General features: G+C 37.4%; 1 protein-coding gene across 2 annotated transcripts in view; it reads left to right on the forward strand.

Moving 5' to 3' along the window:
* Positions 1 to 17,429, forward strand: part of LOC103139447 (tubby protein homolog) — a 44,973-nt gene that overhangs the window by 12,756 nt on the left and 14,788 nt on the right. Inside the window, exons 1-2 of one of the 2 annotated variants that reach the window (XM_007554071.2) lie at positions 6,187 to 6,759; positions 15,896 to 15,947. In XM_007554071.2, the coding sequence (XP_007554133.1) occupies positions 6,722 to 6,759; positions 15,896 to 15,947 (90 nt within the window). In that variant the 5' untranslated portion in view covers positions 6,187 to 6,721. Of the gene's footprint in view, positions 1 to 6,186; positions 6,760 to 15,895; positions 15,948 to 17,429 lie in introns of those variants that run through there. The other variant, XM_007554070.2, reaches the window with a different exon arrangement.

Here is a 17,429-nt window from a genome sequence, read left to right on the forward strand (position 1 = left end):
GCTTGATTGCACAGTCTTATCACAGGTTTCCAGGTTTCTGTTAATTTTCCAAGGATAGGAGGGAACAAAAGCTTCTTTGCCTTTTGCAGTTCTCTTTTTTATGTGTTTCTTCAGCGATCGCTCCAACGACATATGTTTGCGCATTGTATTTTTCATCTGCCAATCATGTACTCAAGTGAAAAATCCTTGAAGGTTTTTGTTCAGGAAATCCTTCAAAGTCAAATATGTTTTCTTCAGTTAGCTTGTGGGGAATAGTTTTAGTCCATATAATTGGTTGTAACTCGATAAACTTGATAAAACCATCTTTACTTGCAACCTACATTGCAAGGTTGCAATGTAAACCGTTGTAAACCGTTATGACAATTTCTGGAACCGGGTATTTGGTGAAATGAAGAGGGCACACAGAAACCTCTTATTTCTGTGCAACATTAAGTTGCACTCATTCACAAGATGTTGCACCATCTGATATCCACTGTGGGCAAATCCCCCTTCTGTTGCTCAGCTGTTCTATGTCTGTGCATAATTTAACAGGTGAGCCTTATTAAATGCCATCCATCTTCTAAGTCCTGATGCATGCAGGCTTCTCTTTACGTCCACTAACCTGATCCCTTGGCTTTCCTCCAGGCTGAAGTGTAGCAGCTCCTGTGAGTGATGTGACGTAATGTGGATCCAGTCTGTGACTCACTCTTTATCTGAGGGGCTCACCCAAAACCTTGTTGTTTAGAGCTAAACATATATTATTTTTTTCTTTTCACATATATTTATTATTTGCCAGCAGGTGTATATACAACAAATATTACAGAATGACAAAAAGAACAAAAAAAAAATCTTCAAAATAATTAACCAGATAATAGAACGAATAACAGCGATAGAAATCAAATAACCAAACAAAAAGAACAAACAAACAAGTAAGAATATGAATATGAGTAATCGTGTTCTATTGTGTGAAACAGAAACATATTAATAAAGAAAATATATCAAAGACGTTTATGCAATATGGTGCAAATACCTTGTTTCTTTATATTAGACTTATGCAAACGAATCTGTGAAAGCAGCAGCAATCAGTAGTTCCAGGCTTTGTGAAGGTTGAGAAACTTTGATTTCTCCTTCTCACAATGCCATTCTAGTGCATGACCATTTTCAGAGAAAGTTTGTTTTTTTCGGTCTTTTTCTTAACCCATTCATTTCTGAGATGTGACTCAGTAGTGAATCTTATCCTGAAAAAGTCTGCTAAACTTTAAGAGCTAAACCAGGATTCTCTACACATAAGAAGCAGTATTGAAAAAAGTATTTTCAGAAAGGCAAAAAGTTGCTCAATCCAACCTGGCCCTATGTGAAAAAGAAATAGCCCTAAAACTAGCAAATGCTTGGGTTACATTGGCAGCAGCAACTGCCATCAAACAACTGTATTAACTAGCAAGGTGTATTTTGATTGTCTTCCAGTTTTATTTAATATAAGTCGGGAATTTTACTGTACCGTTTCCAATCCCTTACTAAGTTTTCTTCAGACATTCTGATCTTGTGGATGTACTTTGGATCTTCATAATAGCAGATGCCATTTTGGGTTCTTTTGTGACCTTCCAGCTTAGTTGTTGAAGAACATTTGGAGTAATTGTGATATGTCTGACATTCTTGGGAAGGATCTCCGAGGTTCCATGTTCTCTTCATTAGTGAATAATTACTCAAACTGTGGTTCACTGGAATCCCAAAGCCTTCAAAATTACTTAGCAACCATTTCCAAAACGATAGATGTGTATTCCTCATTTTTACATTTATTTATGTCAAGGGCATTGCCTTTTTAGATCTTTTAGGCTACTCTATGTACGTCATCTCAACAGGCTTGAGTGGGTTAAGCTTCAGGTGGTTCTGACCTCCGTAGCCGACCAGCTCATCACCCTCTGGCCTGTACGCAGGCTCATCAGACCAATAACAGTGGTGTCATATGTGCAATTTAAAATTTTCACAAATGGGTCCCCCGAGGTTCAGTGATTTGTGGGGGAATAGCAGCGGGGAGATAACACACCCCAAGGGGGCGTTGGCGCTGATGCTCCTTGTGCGGGAGCAGATGCTCAACAGCTTGACCTGCTGTTGCTTATCAGTCAGAAGGCTGGTGATCCACTGACAGATGATGGTGAGCACAGTTTGCTGTGTTAGCTTTTGTTGGAGGATGCCTGGGTTGATGGTGTTTAAAGCCATAGACTTGATCCTTACAAAGTACAACTTGTACACTCAAAAGTACAGAGAACAATGGTCATATTTAAGTAGGAAAACAAAATGTTCTGAATGCTGGAAACAAGCTTTCTGTTTTTTTAGCAACTTGTGAATATGTAGCCATAGCAGGGTTTTTTTTTTATATTGATTTTAGTGGATAAAATATACTTATTAGCACTGAAAAAGTCCCTCATCAGTTGGCACATCTGCTGTTTCACTCGCGAGGCTGTTGTATTATTAACACTGTGTGCTTTGCAGCTGTGTTTCAATCATTCTGACAGAGACAGGCAGACATAAGCCAGATATCCATTTTCACATCAGTGTGTCTTTTATGCCAGGTCCATTATTATAATTAATGGTCCCGCTGGCCTCTTGTTACCAAACAGCAAAATGCCTCTGGGAAAACAGGGGGCACATTGTGGGCCTGGAAAAAAATTTAATTTGTCAAGAGGATCTTATCGTTTTTGTTGTTCCATGCTGGTTGTTAGCCCAGGGACAGAAGGGAGAGAAGAAAGAAAAGATGGGAGTCACTAAGTAAGTTAGTTGGTCTTCCACCCACTTACAATTCTCTCACGACTCCAGCCAAACTTCAAAGACTGAGCTTATACTGGTTCTCCAAACAAAGGGCTCAAGTTTTTATCTTCTTCTGTTTTTACATCAAAAGCTACTGCAGACAAATGTAACAAGAACATGCGTATTGTTGGCAGCATACACACTGGTGTGAAAACAGCGTTTCCTCTTAATTTTATAATTATTTTTATGCTTACCACACTTCAGTGATTCAGAATATCAAACCAACTTAAATATTTGTCAAAGACAACACAAGTAAGCACAAAATGCAGTTTTTTGTTAATGAAGGTATCTATTAAAAAGGGAGAAAAAAATATCCAGACCTACCCGGCACTGTGTGAAAAAGTGATTGCTCCCGGGCCGCGCCTGTTAAAACTTAACTGTGGTTTATCACACCTGAATTCACAATCTCTAGTCACTCAGAGATAGTGATGTGATAACGGTCACACCTGTTCTCTGAAGATCTGATTTATAGTCACCACTCTGAAGTACAGTTCAATCCAAAATCTTCGATACCCCTCTAAGATGTAGCTCTAATGCAGTCTTTCAATTTCACCAACCTACTGACTGGAAGTAATATTACAATTTTGAAGTGACTTGGTCGTTGTCTTGACTTGAATTTTTAAGATCAGTGTGAGGGGGGACATCCTCACATTTAGCAAAGAAATATCAAGAGAAACATAAATGTTTTTTTTTTTAACTTGTTATACATGTTTTGTATTTTTTAATCTCCCAAACAGCGGTCTGTGGAATAAAGGTACGAAATATAATCAAATAGCTGGAGGATAAACTGGTTTCAATTTTTTGAAGATCCACAAGATATTTCTTGAAAGCATGATGAATTGAACATTGACTTTGACCGGAAATACACAGTTTGAGAGTTTAAAAGGGTTGCAAATAAGCAAAAAAAAAAAAGAAGTTAAATTTCTAGTCTCATGTTGCTGTTACTTTCTGTGGTGGTGGACTGAGGATGCTTAACAGGATGTAGTGTATAAAAAATGGATGAATTCTGATTACTCACTGGAGTGAATGAGACCTTTCGCAAGCTCATTTCTTTTTATACTGCCCTGTTTCTTGAACACTTTGTTTTTTGTTTTTTTTTTATCTAATTTGAAATAGCCTCTTTTAAGGCCACACAATTTGAAAGTTCTTAACGTGCTTGTCCTGAGCGAATTTATAGTTTCAATGCTTCTGCTTCACCTCCTCTATTTTAACCAAAAAGCCAGTCAAAAACTGTAACTTGTAGCAGAGACGAAAAGCAAAAAGCATGGAAAAATGGCACCTTTTCTGCAAGGAAGGAAGTCGAGTTGCCAAGATAAACACCATAGATAAATAAATTTGACTGGATTAGTTACCATGTTCCACCTCCTCTGCTCAGTTTCCCTGACATTACCAGATGTGGTTTTGATCTAAAGACATGCACAGACATTAACCTTAAAATCTGCATCTCCCAAAGCTCAAATTTTTTAGAGCTCTCTTGTAGAACATGCATAAAAAGCCAATGTTGTACCAAACTGTAATCCCCTGCAATATCTAATCCCCCTTTTCAGCTCTTGTATTAATGAGAACCTATTGTAATACATCAAAAATCACTCAGCTGTCTGCTTATGTTTTTGAGAAGGCTGTAGCTTTATCCAGTGTTGGTGATTGGCAGCCTCTTAGGTAAGACCCAACCAAACCTGCACAAGCTCTTTCGCCAGAAAAAAATAAAATAAAATAACAAAAAAAGGCCCCAAAACATTTATGTCACCACTTACCAAAACAAGTAAAAAACAAAAACATCTTATAACAGTCTATGAGTGAATTTCAGCAGTAGTTTTTAAGACAACTAAAAACGAGTATTTTCATCTTGATAGTTTACAAATCATAAATCACAGCATGTCTAATCAATGTTGGCGCTAATGTCAAGAAGGGGTTTTAGTTTTTATGTTTTTATAATTTGAATAAAAGTACATTTGTGTTCAGCATATTATTATTATTATTATTATTATTATTATTATTATTATTATTATTATTATTAATTTGATGCTGCCCAGGCTCCTTGAACAACAGAGAAATAGCTATTTAATATTGCATTGAATCATAAGTTTCAAGACACACATGAACATTGGCATCATCAGTCATTTCCTTACTTTGCTCTGACTGTGCAAAGGAACATGTACAGATAAGAAACAGAGAAAATTATAAGGGCACATCTGGCAGAAAGCTATACCTAATATAAAAACTGTTACTGGCTTTTCATCACTATGGTATAATATCAAAGGTTTTGTTATTTTACCAAGATTTCTTAAGTCTTTTTTTTTTTTTTGGCAAATAAATGCACAATTTATGTTTTATACCAGTTTCCAACGCCATCAACGGATTTGTAAGTCTCATAAAGAGACATGAGGCAAATTATATCTTATTTTACAGAAGAGAGTCTTCTGTGATAGTCCCAGCAGCCTGTTTAAGGATTTGGGATTTGTGAAGCTTCAACACATCAGGATTTGGCTCTGGTTTGGGGCTCACCTGGCTTTCACAGATATTTTATCTTCTTGCTGGTTTCATTTGGCACTCAACCTCTAGACTCACCAAGCGATGTTTGTTTTAAAGCATTGATAAAAAGAACTGAAGAACAACTAAGGTTGGATTCCAAATTAAGCATCACAGGGTGAACTTATCCTGATCTGCACTGCTCTGACCTTGGGAAAAATGAATTTTGCAGTATAAAAAAATAGCTCCGCTCTTTCAGGTGATTTGTGTTTGCTTCAGGAATTTTTAATTGAACTCGGTAATCAGTGGAGTCATCTGCTTATTTATGTAAGAAAGATCTTGCTGCTGGTTGTTTTGAGGATTTAAAAAAAAAAAAAATTTGACTAGAGAGAGATCAATACATGCAGCGAACACAGTCACAATGAGCTTGCTTGCTCTACAGATCTGACATGAATTGACTCCTTGTAATCCAGCGTCGTTGCAGGGAAGCTGCTCTGTTTAACTGCCTATGGATGGACTCCTGAATAACCCAGAGAGCACAGTAAGGAGTGTGTGTTTGTGTAGAGACAGTGAGGGGTGGCAGAGGGAGGGCGGAAGCAGATGTGTGCGGAGTGAGGTTGTGAGCTGTGGCACTATCACAGAGTGCCTTTGTCTGGCTGTGGAAAGTGCTGAATTAAAGGCTGTTGGCACTGGTCAGCACACTCGTATGCTAATGCCTCTTTGCTGCGAATAAATAAATTATGGCCCAGAAAACATCCCAGTCCCTGCTTCACATGCCTTAAGCAGCACAGATCGGATGCAAGTCAGATGCAGACTGTAGAAAGGAAGGATGGAGGGTAGCACCAGAATAAGTGGGTGGCACAATACAGAAATAGCATGGTAGGATTATCAAAGAAAAAAAGCAGGGGATGGTCTCTGCTCCCCGCCCCCCCTAAAAGTCTTCACTTTCACTGCTGCTGCTGCAGGTGATGCTGCAAGACAGATAACGGGAGTTTGATCGGGGCAAACAGGCAGAGAGCTGGATTTGGACTGGGAATAAAGGAGGGGAGGAGGGGAGATTTAAAGGGAAAGGAGCAGAGGAAGATTCAGACTACAGAGTGAGAGCGCAGAAAGAGAGCCAGTGCAGAGAAAGAGAAGAGGCAGCGAATGGAAGAGGAGAAGAGGAGAGGCATTGACTGGAGGCATACGCATGGACGAGAAGAATTTATTTCATGTGCTCGGCGTGCAGCCCTGAAGGGAAGCGTGCGGCCGTCAGAGTGGATTTTCTTTTAAGTCATCCACCGCTCCACAGTTGCAGGAGAAGCAGAGATAACAGAGGCAGGCTGGGAGCAGAGAGAGCTGAGCGCAGAGGATGAACAGGAGATGCGGGCTCTGTGGCTGTGATCGCCGTGCTCAGACCTCGTAGCCACTCTCGCTGGTTGTTGCAGGCCGTCAGCCTTGCAGAGACGGCAGCAGCAGTCGACACAGAATGAGCTCCAAGCACTCCTCTGACTGGATTCCCTACAGGTACCGTAGCGCCTTCTCGAGAGCATGCAAAAGGAACGTTGCATTCATCTGCTAAAGGAGAATCTGTGTGTATCTGTGTGATCGTCCTGATGTAAAAAAAAATAAAAAATAGGAATGATGAGTGGAATATCGAAGTGATAAAATGTTAGAGTGGTGGACATTTTAGTCATTTTTTTTTCTTTTTTTACTGTTTAGTGAAAAATCAATCAGTATGAAGTAAGTTAGAGTAGACTGGCAAGAAAAATGTTTGTCTTGGTTTTCTGTTAACATGTCTAATTAAAACGGAGTATTTCAGTTGAGGTGTCATGGATTTCAGTTGCAGCATTACATTCATAGATCTCCATGATTTTTGGTTTATTTTGTCCTTTAAATCACCTGGTAACTCCCTTCCATTTTACAGAAAAGTGAGATGTGTGTGTGAGTGTGTGAGTGCGTGTGTGCGCGTGCGCGCCTGTGTTTGTGTGTGTGTGCTGTATATGCCACCTGGAGTTTTACTACTGCAGATGTTGCGCTCTTGCCATTTGTACCTGATAACAAAATTATTTTTTGGAAATGACAAACAAATTGGAGCCCTAATGAGCTTACAGCCTCCCGCTGTCAAATCCGTAACTGTTCTAATCATTTCAAGTGCAGTCTGCTGACTCTTTGCTCTGATTGAGAACCTATTGCCATGGTTTCCCCTGCTTGCTTTGATGCCATTGGCTTGTGGTTGCTATAAGACGCGAATAGTATCAGTGTGTGACTTTATTATGAATCTAAGATTGTGTAGGAACCTGTCTTTAGGCACTCACCATACGAAACAGGGGAGAAAAAAATACTCTGTAACTCCTCTTTTGGGAACTTCTTTTCTTAAAGAGATAACTGTTTTTTGCAAAGCTGACATTAACAATAATGTGAGTTATTTTTACGCCGATATATTTGTTTGCCTTCACTGAGCTTCATTTGGAGCTGCCTCTAAAAATGCAGGGACGTCTGTACAGAGGTTAAGGAAACAGCAGCACTCTATTGCAAACACAGAACATGCATTCACAGAACTGACCAAAACGATGGATGCATATCTGACAAAGGCACACAAAGAAGAGTCCTCTTTGGACAGTCACTGCAAATTCACAAGATTAACGTTTTTAGCTTTGAAGAGCTAAATCTCTTACTTTGTGTTTTGGAAGATGAACTCCCAGCTTTCAAGGACAGGAGTGGAGAGACTGTTTTTGTGTGTGTGTGTGTGTGTGTGTGTGTGTTTTTGTCGAAAAACATGCCTCAAGTCCTATTTTATTTTAAATAATTATTATCTAATGTGGCTTTCTGAAAGAAATCCCATTTATTTATGCCTTCTCTCCTTCAAGGCCAATTTACATCTACGCAATCCTCATCTGATTCATTTCTCCTTTGCACCATCAAATTTCATGGTTGGCACCGTGCAAATGAAAAATTAAGACCACTTTTGAGTCATGCGGTGACACATAATGTGTGAAAACTGGTGATGTAGGTAGGGGCCGTTAGAAAGGTGCCTGTGTAGTCAGACTTCCACTATTTCAATTACATTTTTAATGGATTCAGAATCATTTCTTAAGTCCAAATCAACCAAATTGTATTTAATTTAGTTCAGATTAAAGATACCTTCCCCTGGCAGCAGAACTCTCAGCGTATACGCGGTCAACCAGTCTAAATGTTTCGAATGCTCGATTGGAAACTTTCAGGTTGTTCCGCGGGCCCAGTCAGAACAAATAAATCTTCATCTGTCAGTGCCATATCACATCAGTACACTCAGCGTGTCCAGCTGGTGTTAGATCCCATGCACAGCTTCCGTTCCCAGATTCTTTAAATCAACCTGAAAACCAGTGACCAGAGACTCTTTTCGCAGTGAGAAGTGGTTTGACCTGTACCAGCGGAGCCACGTTTGTGTCATTATCTTCCCATCTGATGGCCATTTTCACTCTTGATTGCTCTAATTGCAGAAACAGAGTCTTTGTTTGTCAGCATGTGTGACAGAAAGTGGGCAGTAAATACATTTTTATTGCGACTGCGTGGGCTTTTTGTCGTCTGCAGCACACTGAATATTTACTGACCAACGCTTCACCTGAGAGACGCCACCGTCTCTTTCATGCTTTGGCCGTTCTTAAGAACTACGATAAAATAAATCTTTTTTTCTAAAGGGGTTTTTCAGATGGTTCTGACGTTTATTTGAAATAGACAGAATGAGAAGAAGCTCATGATTCTTAAGCAACCAGTTTAGCAGCCTGGCGAACCATAAAGCTAAGAAAACTAAGATTGCTTTTGCACCAAAGACCCGGTAAGATCGGGGGACTCAGTTCAAATGGGGTTGTTATATCCCGCCAGTTTGACCTTTCTTTCATAATACAGTTAATCAAAGAAACTAGACCTTTAGAATGACATATTACCCTCTTTGCCTGTAGTGGCACTGAGAATGCCAAGAAGGGCATCTAGTTCTTCTTACAAAGACAAACTGTCCTTTTCTTCTCCTGAACTGCCACTTCATCTGAACATGTCACGTATTTGTGTGTACTTTTGGCGACAATACATTTATCTAGGCTATTTAACAACACAAGCATTTCTTTTAGTTGCATTTACTCACAGTTCCCTGTGTTACAGTTTGCTTTCTGCATTTGGTTTACTTGGAGTCATCAGATTTTTTGACAGACTGGAGTTTGCCTCTTTGAGTTTGAATACAGCTCTACACCTGTCCAAGTGAACCAAACTTTCTGAGCCGACGCAGTGGGGTTCGATTCAGCAGGGCTGGTGTGAATAGACACTAACTCTTCCTGCTCTGCTTTCAGTTCAGCATTTCATATTTTCCCAGATTTTCTCTGTCTGCTTGTGCTTTTTAAAAACAGAAGCTTGCTTGCTGTTATTAAAGCCCTTTTCAGTTCATTTTAAATTACAAAATCCCAGGCTAACAAAAAGAGGGATTTCATTCTTCAAAACATTTAATTAGAATCAGTTCACAATCACTTTAAAGGAGAAACAGAACATATTGTGCCATATGGACATGGATTGTTTATTTTTATATCTGGATGCATTCTCCCACTGCAGGTTGACATCTGCAAAACATATTTCAGTGATTCTTGAGAATAGGGACAAAATGGGATTTAATTTTCCCATATTTTTTTATTATTATTTTTCTCAACCTTATGTATGCAAATATAACAAATAATGTTTAGGAAATGTAAAGATGCTAAGGTACAGGCTCCCAGTTGCAACATTTCTTTTAAAATTAATTTTTTAATCGACCTGACCCAGAACTTTGTCATCACCATCTGACAAAAATAAATATAAAATAATTTTTAAAATACCCTATTAGTGATATTTTTACTCATTTTACAGACACATGCTTCTCAAGAAACAAAATAAATATTTAAAACAAAAAACAAAAAGTCCATCTGATGGAGTTGACACAAAACTGAAGGTGGTAAACTAGTGAGTAAAATGAAAAACTTGATACATGTGAAGTAATGCAATTTATGTAAAATACATTAAAATGAATTAATTGCACATTTAAGTGAGATTTGACAACAATTCCACTGAAAGAGTCGGAAAAACTCTGATGGAGTTGACATCTGACGGAGTTGAAAAAAAGCCAAACTACCTCAATTTATATGATGTTATTCTGAAGGAGGCCATATTGTAGCTCGTCAGGTCCATGAAATCTTTACAGTTTACCAAAATTAAGCTTTTATTTCACAAAATTTCATCAAAGTTTTGTAAATTGTCAGTTATGGTGTTGACACATCATGGTTGTGACAAACAACTTAGGAATAAAAACAAGAAAAAACTAAAGAATAACATAAGCTAACCAGAGCTAATTAGCCCTCTTAGCAAAGGAAGAGAAAAGACGACGTCTTGGGGTCCTCAGAAGTTCTGGTGCCCCCTAATAATGCCTGATTTTTTTTACATTCTTCTCATTTCTGACGGTGTTTACAAAAACTAGGGACAAATTTCAACGGAGTTGGAAAATATCTAAAAATTATTTTTAATTCAATTTATTGATACTTTTATAATTATTTATATGACTACTTATACTTAATTGTCACAATATATAATTTTTAGTATTTCTTTAAGTATTTTAAACTATTATAATGTAATGAGTTCTGCTCCTGGACAAGGGCTTTTTACAGGCATCATCCACCGACTACAATGTTTAAAATAAAAAAATATTCAGCAAAAAAAAGAAAAATATACATTGTTGTGCTCACATGACCCAGGTTAGTTGAGTCAGATATTTGAAAAAATTATATTTTGTGTATATTTCATTCAAATTTGGTGCTTTATCCACTGGACCTGTTTTGTCCCTATTCTCAAGAATCACTGATTTGTTTAAGACCAAGAGTCATGATTAAATACCAAGATAGTTTAAGAAATAGCAACATGTACAACTCCATTGCCAGACTGCATAGCAAATAAAGCAACACAACCAGTAAAAGTTAACTAAAGAAAATGATGAATCCTATGATAACATGTAAACTCGATGTAAAAAGTCTGTTTTTAACCTGAATGCATGTTAAAAAACAAACCAATTCTGATGGAAAAAAAAAACAACAACCCCAACATAATTTCCCCCATTCATCACACATCAAGGGACACCTCCACCTCGCAGTCTTTCATCTTTTCTCCCCTGCTCTGGTACCTTCCCTCTGAATCTTCTGCATAAATCTTTTTAATTAAAGCCACAGAGGTTTTTTCTCAGAGGCCTCTGCATAAACAACGACTGAGTTTGTCGCTGGTGAGTGAAAAGCTCTGAGGGAAAAACTGGATGCAAGGAGGCAAAAAAAAAAAAGTCTAATCACTTGTGCTCCATAAATATCCTGTTGTTTCATTAATGAGGGCAACTGTTTTATTTACCTAATGCAGACTTTGACAGAATATGAAAATATTCTGTAGGATTTTGTTGTGCATTTCAATGTAAAGTCTAAAATTTCTCATATGCAGGAGCTGAATAGACTTTGTCATGGAAAAAAAAACAAAAAAACTATTGTAAACATTTAATAACTACAAAGATAAAGCACAAAGCTTTATAAATTAAACGCTGTTCTTGTCTGCAGGGAGAATCTTTAACAACATTATAGTGCCGTCAGTCAAAGCCTAACTGCTTCGGTGGAAAACACATAGTCACAAATACGTTCATAATTAGATTTCATTGTCATTGTTTTGAGCTTGAAATGTGTTTTTTTGGGGGTTTTTTTCAGCCTGATGCCTCTCACAGAGTCCTCCATGTGCCGGCAGCACAGAGAGGCATGTGGACAAACTCTCACATTAAAGACACATTAGTGGATAGATTAAATTAAAAGCTGCTCAAACAGGGAACACTTTAACAGGCAGAGGCAAAATGTCAACGTAGCAGAGCTCCTCACATTTTGCCATCTTTATGAAGGAACTTCAGCGTAAATGGGACTTTTCTCAAATATTCTGCTTTCAAGCTGTGCTCACAAATGAAGAGGCATACATTTTTCAAGAAATCCTTATCTTCTTAATTTCCTACGCATGTCACAGTGTTCTGTGTTGAAGCTCTGAATGTGAGGAACCAAGGCTGAGTGCAAACGATGAAGAGGATGACAGAAAGAGTCTTGTGAAAATCAGTATTTATGCGGAATATGTTTAACAACTCTTTCATCTGATGTCATGTGAAGCAACTGCGGATGGTTCAGTGAGGGAAATTAAACCTAAACAGTAAGAAATAAGTGAGAAAAAGATTCTCGTCATCATTTCGATACAAAATTTTCTTCATTTTGGTATTATACAAGGATTTTATGGCTTTGTTTTCAGCTATGAACTGTCATCATTTTGTCTTTAAGGTAGCTGGTTTGTAAATGTCATTATTCAGTTGACAACATTTTGTAGTGTTAGTGTGTGAAGTGTGGGATGTAGAGAAATGTAAAGCAAGGAGGAAAAAGCAAGAAATGTGTTGCTTCATGGGAAATTTTTGAGGAAAATTAACAAATCAAAAACATTTAAATACAACTTGTTGGCTTTTATGATGTCCTGTAAATGTAAGATTTTGCATTTGAGATTATATTTTCTAGTAAATCACTAACTGATCTTTTCTCAAATTTAACAGCCACTTCCAAACTTAGTGTTAGAAAGTCAAAAAGGCAAAGAGCTGCAGCATTTTGCTCAAATCAATCAGCTCTGCATTTAAAGACTTTCTATTTTGCATAATTATGTGTGATTATAAGTCCTTTAGAAGGATGTTATGCTTGGCTGACAATAACAGTATAGCAGAAAGGCTAAAACTTTTCATCACTTTTCATCTATTCATGATCTTTTAAATCATATTTGATTTCCATCACCCTGTGCAGAGACCNCACAACCAGTAAAAGTTAACTAAAGAAAATGATGAATCCTATGATAACATGTAAACTTGATGTAAAAAGTCTGTTTTTAACCTGAATGCATGTTAAAAAACAAACCAATTCTGATGGAAAAAAAAAACAACAACCCCAACATAATTTCCCCCATTCATCACACATCAAGGGACACCTCCACCTCGCAGTCTTTCATCTTTTCTCCCCTGCTCTGGTACCTTCCCTCTGAATCTTCTGCATAAATCTTTTTAATTAAAGCCACAGAGGTTTTTTCTCAGAGGCCTCCGCATAAACAACGACTGAGTTTGTCGCTGGTGAGTGAAAAGCTCTGAGGGGAAAACTGGATGCAAGGAGGCAAAAAAAAAAAAAGTCTAATCACTTGTGCTCCATAAATATCCTGTTGTTTCATTAATGAGGGCAACTGTTTTATTTACTTAATGCAGACTTTGACAGAATATGAAAATATTCTGTAGGATTTTGTTGTGCATTTCAATGTAAAGTCTAAAATTTCTCATATGCAGGAGCTGAATAGACTTTGTCATGGAAAAAAAAACAAAAAAACTATTGTAAACATTTAATAACTACAAAGATAAAGCACAAAGCTTTTATAAATTAAACGCTGTTCTTGTCTGCAGGGAGAATCTTTAACAACATTATTATAGTGCCGTCAGTCAAAGCCTAACTGCTTCGGTGGAAAACACATAGTCACAAATACGTTCATAATTAGATTTCATTGTCATTGTGTTGAGCTTGAAATGTGTTTTTTTGGGGGTTTTTTTCAGCCTGATGCCTCTCACAGAGTCCTCCATGTGCCGGCAGCACAGAGAGGCATGTGGACAAACTCTCACATTAAAGACACATTAGTGGATAGATTAAATTAAAAGCTGCTCAAACAGGGAACACTTTAACAGGCAGAGGCAAAATGTCAACGTAGCAGAGCTCCTCACATTTTGCCATCTTTATGAAGGAACTTCAGCGTAAATGGGACTTTTCTCAAATATTCTGCTTTCAAGCTGTGCTCACAGATGAAGAGGCATACATTTTTCAAGAAATCCTTATCTTCTTAATTTCCTACGCATGTCACAGTGTTCTGTGTTGAAGCTCTGAATGTGAGGAACCAAGGCTGAGTGCAAACGATGAAGAGGATGACAGAAAGAGTCTTGTGAAAATCAGTATTTATGCGGAATATGTTTAGCAACTCTTTCATCTGATGTCATGTGAAGCAACTGCGGATGGTTCAGTGAGGGAAATTAAACCTAAACAGTAAGAAATAAGTGAGAAAAAGATTCTCGTCATCATTTCGATACAAAATTTTCTTCATTTTGGTATTATACAAGGATTTTATGGCTTTGTTTTCAGCTATGAACTGTCATCATTTTGTCTTTAAGGTAGCTGGTTTGTAAATGTCATTATTCAGTTGACAACATTTTGTAGTGTTAGTGTGTGAAGTGTGGGGTGTAGAGAAATCTAAAGCAAGGAGGAAAAAGCAAGAAATGTGTTGCTTCATGGGAAATTTTTGAGGAAAATTAACAAATCAAAAACATTTAAATACAACTTGTTGGCTTTTATGATGTCCTGTAAATGTAAGATTTTGCATTTGAGATTATATTTTCTAGTAAATCACTAACTGATCTTTTCTCAAATTTAACAGCCACTTCCAAACTTAGTGTTAGAAAGTCAAAAAGGCAAAGAGCTGCAGCATTTTGCTCAAATGAATCAACTCTGCATTTAAAGACTTTCTATTTTGCATAATTATGTGTGATTATAAGTCCTTTAGAAGGATGTTATGCTTGGCTGACAATAACAGTATAGCAGAAAGGCTAAAACTTTTCATCACTTTTCATCTATTCATGATCTTTTAAATCATATTTGATTTCCATCACCCTGTGCAGAGACCAGGCAGAATTTTTTTTTAAATTTTTTAATTTTTTGCTAGTTTCTTCATGTATCTCTCTTTTACTAGGTTAATAAAAGTTGTCTCTGTGTAAAATAAATAAAAAGTCAGTCAAATACAAATGAAGACAGAACACAGAGCTCAGATATGTCACATGTTCCACATGCATTTAATTTTCTTGACAAATTTGTGAAACCTTCCAGTGCATCTGATATTAAATAATGCCAATGACACGAATAGTTTATTGGAAAACTATAATTTTTCGAGTGGACTGCTGGGAAGAGTTACACTCTGGGCAGTTCATCACAGTGTGATTGATGTCATACTTCCTGGAAATATTATTATTTTTTTGAGTCAGCAAATTGTATTTGCCATCGATCCGGTGCATCGTAGAATTACATTTATGAGCGATAGCAGATACAAAATACAACTCAGATGAGGGATTATGTTGAGTCATGGTTGGACTGAAGCCTGTGTGCTCTCCTTTAGTCTGAACTTTGTCTTTTCCCTCTGTTCTTGAAAAGACATTTTTGAAGCATTCATGCATAAGTAATGCATTTAGTGAACATAAATAGATTTTTTAAACTGGTATTTGCATTGTTCAATGTGATATATTCACTCAAATGCACCGCTCTGTATTTATACACTTTAATGATTTACTTTTATCCACTTTCTTGCATTGTTTCATTTGCTCCAGGATTTGTAATTTGTATGCTTGAAAACATTTTCCATAATTTGCTTCTGGAAGATTGTTACGTTGCTTGATGATCAGAAACATTTCCGTGTGACAGAAAACTAAAAACATAGAAAGTTATTAAAAGGGATAAGTGGTTTTTTTTACAGCACTGTTCATGAAGTTGTCTTTGTTTTTTAGTAAATGTTTATTCTAGCCTGTTTTTTTTTTCTTCCGTTCATTTCTCTGCAGCACTTTAGACGATGAAGGGACAAACCTCCGACAGCAGAAACTGGACAGACAGGTGAGCCTCTGATGTTCTCACAGCTATGATAAAAATGGAAAAACAAATCAATCACAGCAGGACAGCTTTATCATCAAAAGCTGCTACTGCTCCATCAGTCAACTTCGAGTCAAAACCCCACGGTGGATTCTGTTATCTTCCTAAAGGGCTTTCTGATGAGACGGTTTGTGCTTCTTCAGCACAGAAAGAAAACAACACACTAGGTGGTCTTGAGCCACTGCCCACATTATTTCATTCTCATTAAATGTTTTCTCAACAGGCTTTCTTTTTTTTCTCTAACACAACAGATTATAACAGGACCATGAGTCAGAATTGGAGAGTCCAGGAATCCTCAGTCAAACTGATGTTTGGCAGTCAGAAAACTGACACTGATGTTGTTGTTTCCTGTGAGCAACACTGTAACCTAACACGCTCCCAGGCAGCCTGTCTCAGCTCCATGATAAACACAGTAAAAATACTTAGCAAGGAAGAGAAAATCACTGAATAAATGCATTTTGAGCTCTTTGAATTTTCTTTCGGTTTTGTCGTATTTAATTGGATGGGTTTGCGTGCGGCTGCTTCACTCGGCATCTATGCAAGCTGACTTTGTTGTTTGAATAACAGAGATGAAGTTGTATCATTTCATCATTCCTTTGCATTCTGACATGGTTCCATCTCTTAACGTTCTAACTGAGCCATAGAAAGCTTGCCGCCTATTGTGTCTTTTGCTTGTTTCATGCTAACGTTCTTTAGATCGTACCAATGCAAATTTAATTGTAAAGAGCTCTGCAGGACGAGGTAGAACTGCTAGTGCTCTGTGGCACAGGATGGATTAAAGGAACAGAAATTTTCAGAACATGTAACCATCTATCCATTTTCTACATGCGCTTATCCTCTCAGGGCCCTGGGGTGCTGCTGTGCATGTTCAGCCATCAAGAGGGCAGGGTACACCCTGGACAGGTTACCAGCCCATCACAGGCCAACCCAGAACCACATAAATACATGTGTGTCCCTCCCTTTAACTCAAATATAAAAGAAGAGGAAACTTACAAAGCTATGACATCATAACTTGGGCTTTTATCAGTAGCTTAATGGCAAAATAATCCTTATGTATGCCTACTTCTGATATAAAGAAAGCAATAAAAAAAATCTCTTTCGTTGTTCTGCTTTCATTAGAAATAATTTTGATCAGCCTTATTTGGTAAATTTTAATCTAATTTCATGGCAGACAGGGAGAAATGATAATGTGTCTTTTTATAGTTACATTTATGAAAGCTAAATGTTCATACAAGGCTATTTCTGTTTAGTTTGTGATGTGATTTAGTGGGGTTTTTTTTCATAGTCTTACAGTACAATCTAATTTTTTTCTCTAATGGAAACCTTTAATAATTAAAGAGTTCTAGTTGGGTATAATTAGTCCTGATAAAAGCCATAGAATCCATTTAGCAACAGATCATTTGGTTTGGCAGCACATTTCCAGTCATCTAACATTGTTTCTTATAC

This window comes from Poecilia formosa, unplaced genomic scaffold (genome assembly GCF_000485575.1).
Source record: "Poecilia formosa unplaced genomic scaffold, Poecilia_formosa-5.1.2 Scaffold61, whole genome shotgun sequence".
In the NCBI taxonomy this organism is placed as follows: Eukaryota; Metazoa; Chordata; class Actinopteri; order Cyprinodontiformes; family Poeciliidae; genus Poecilia; species Poecilia formosa.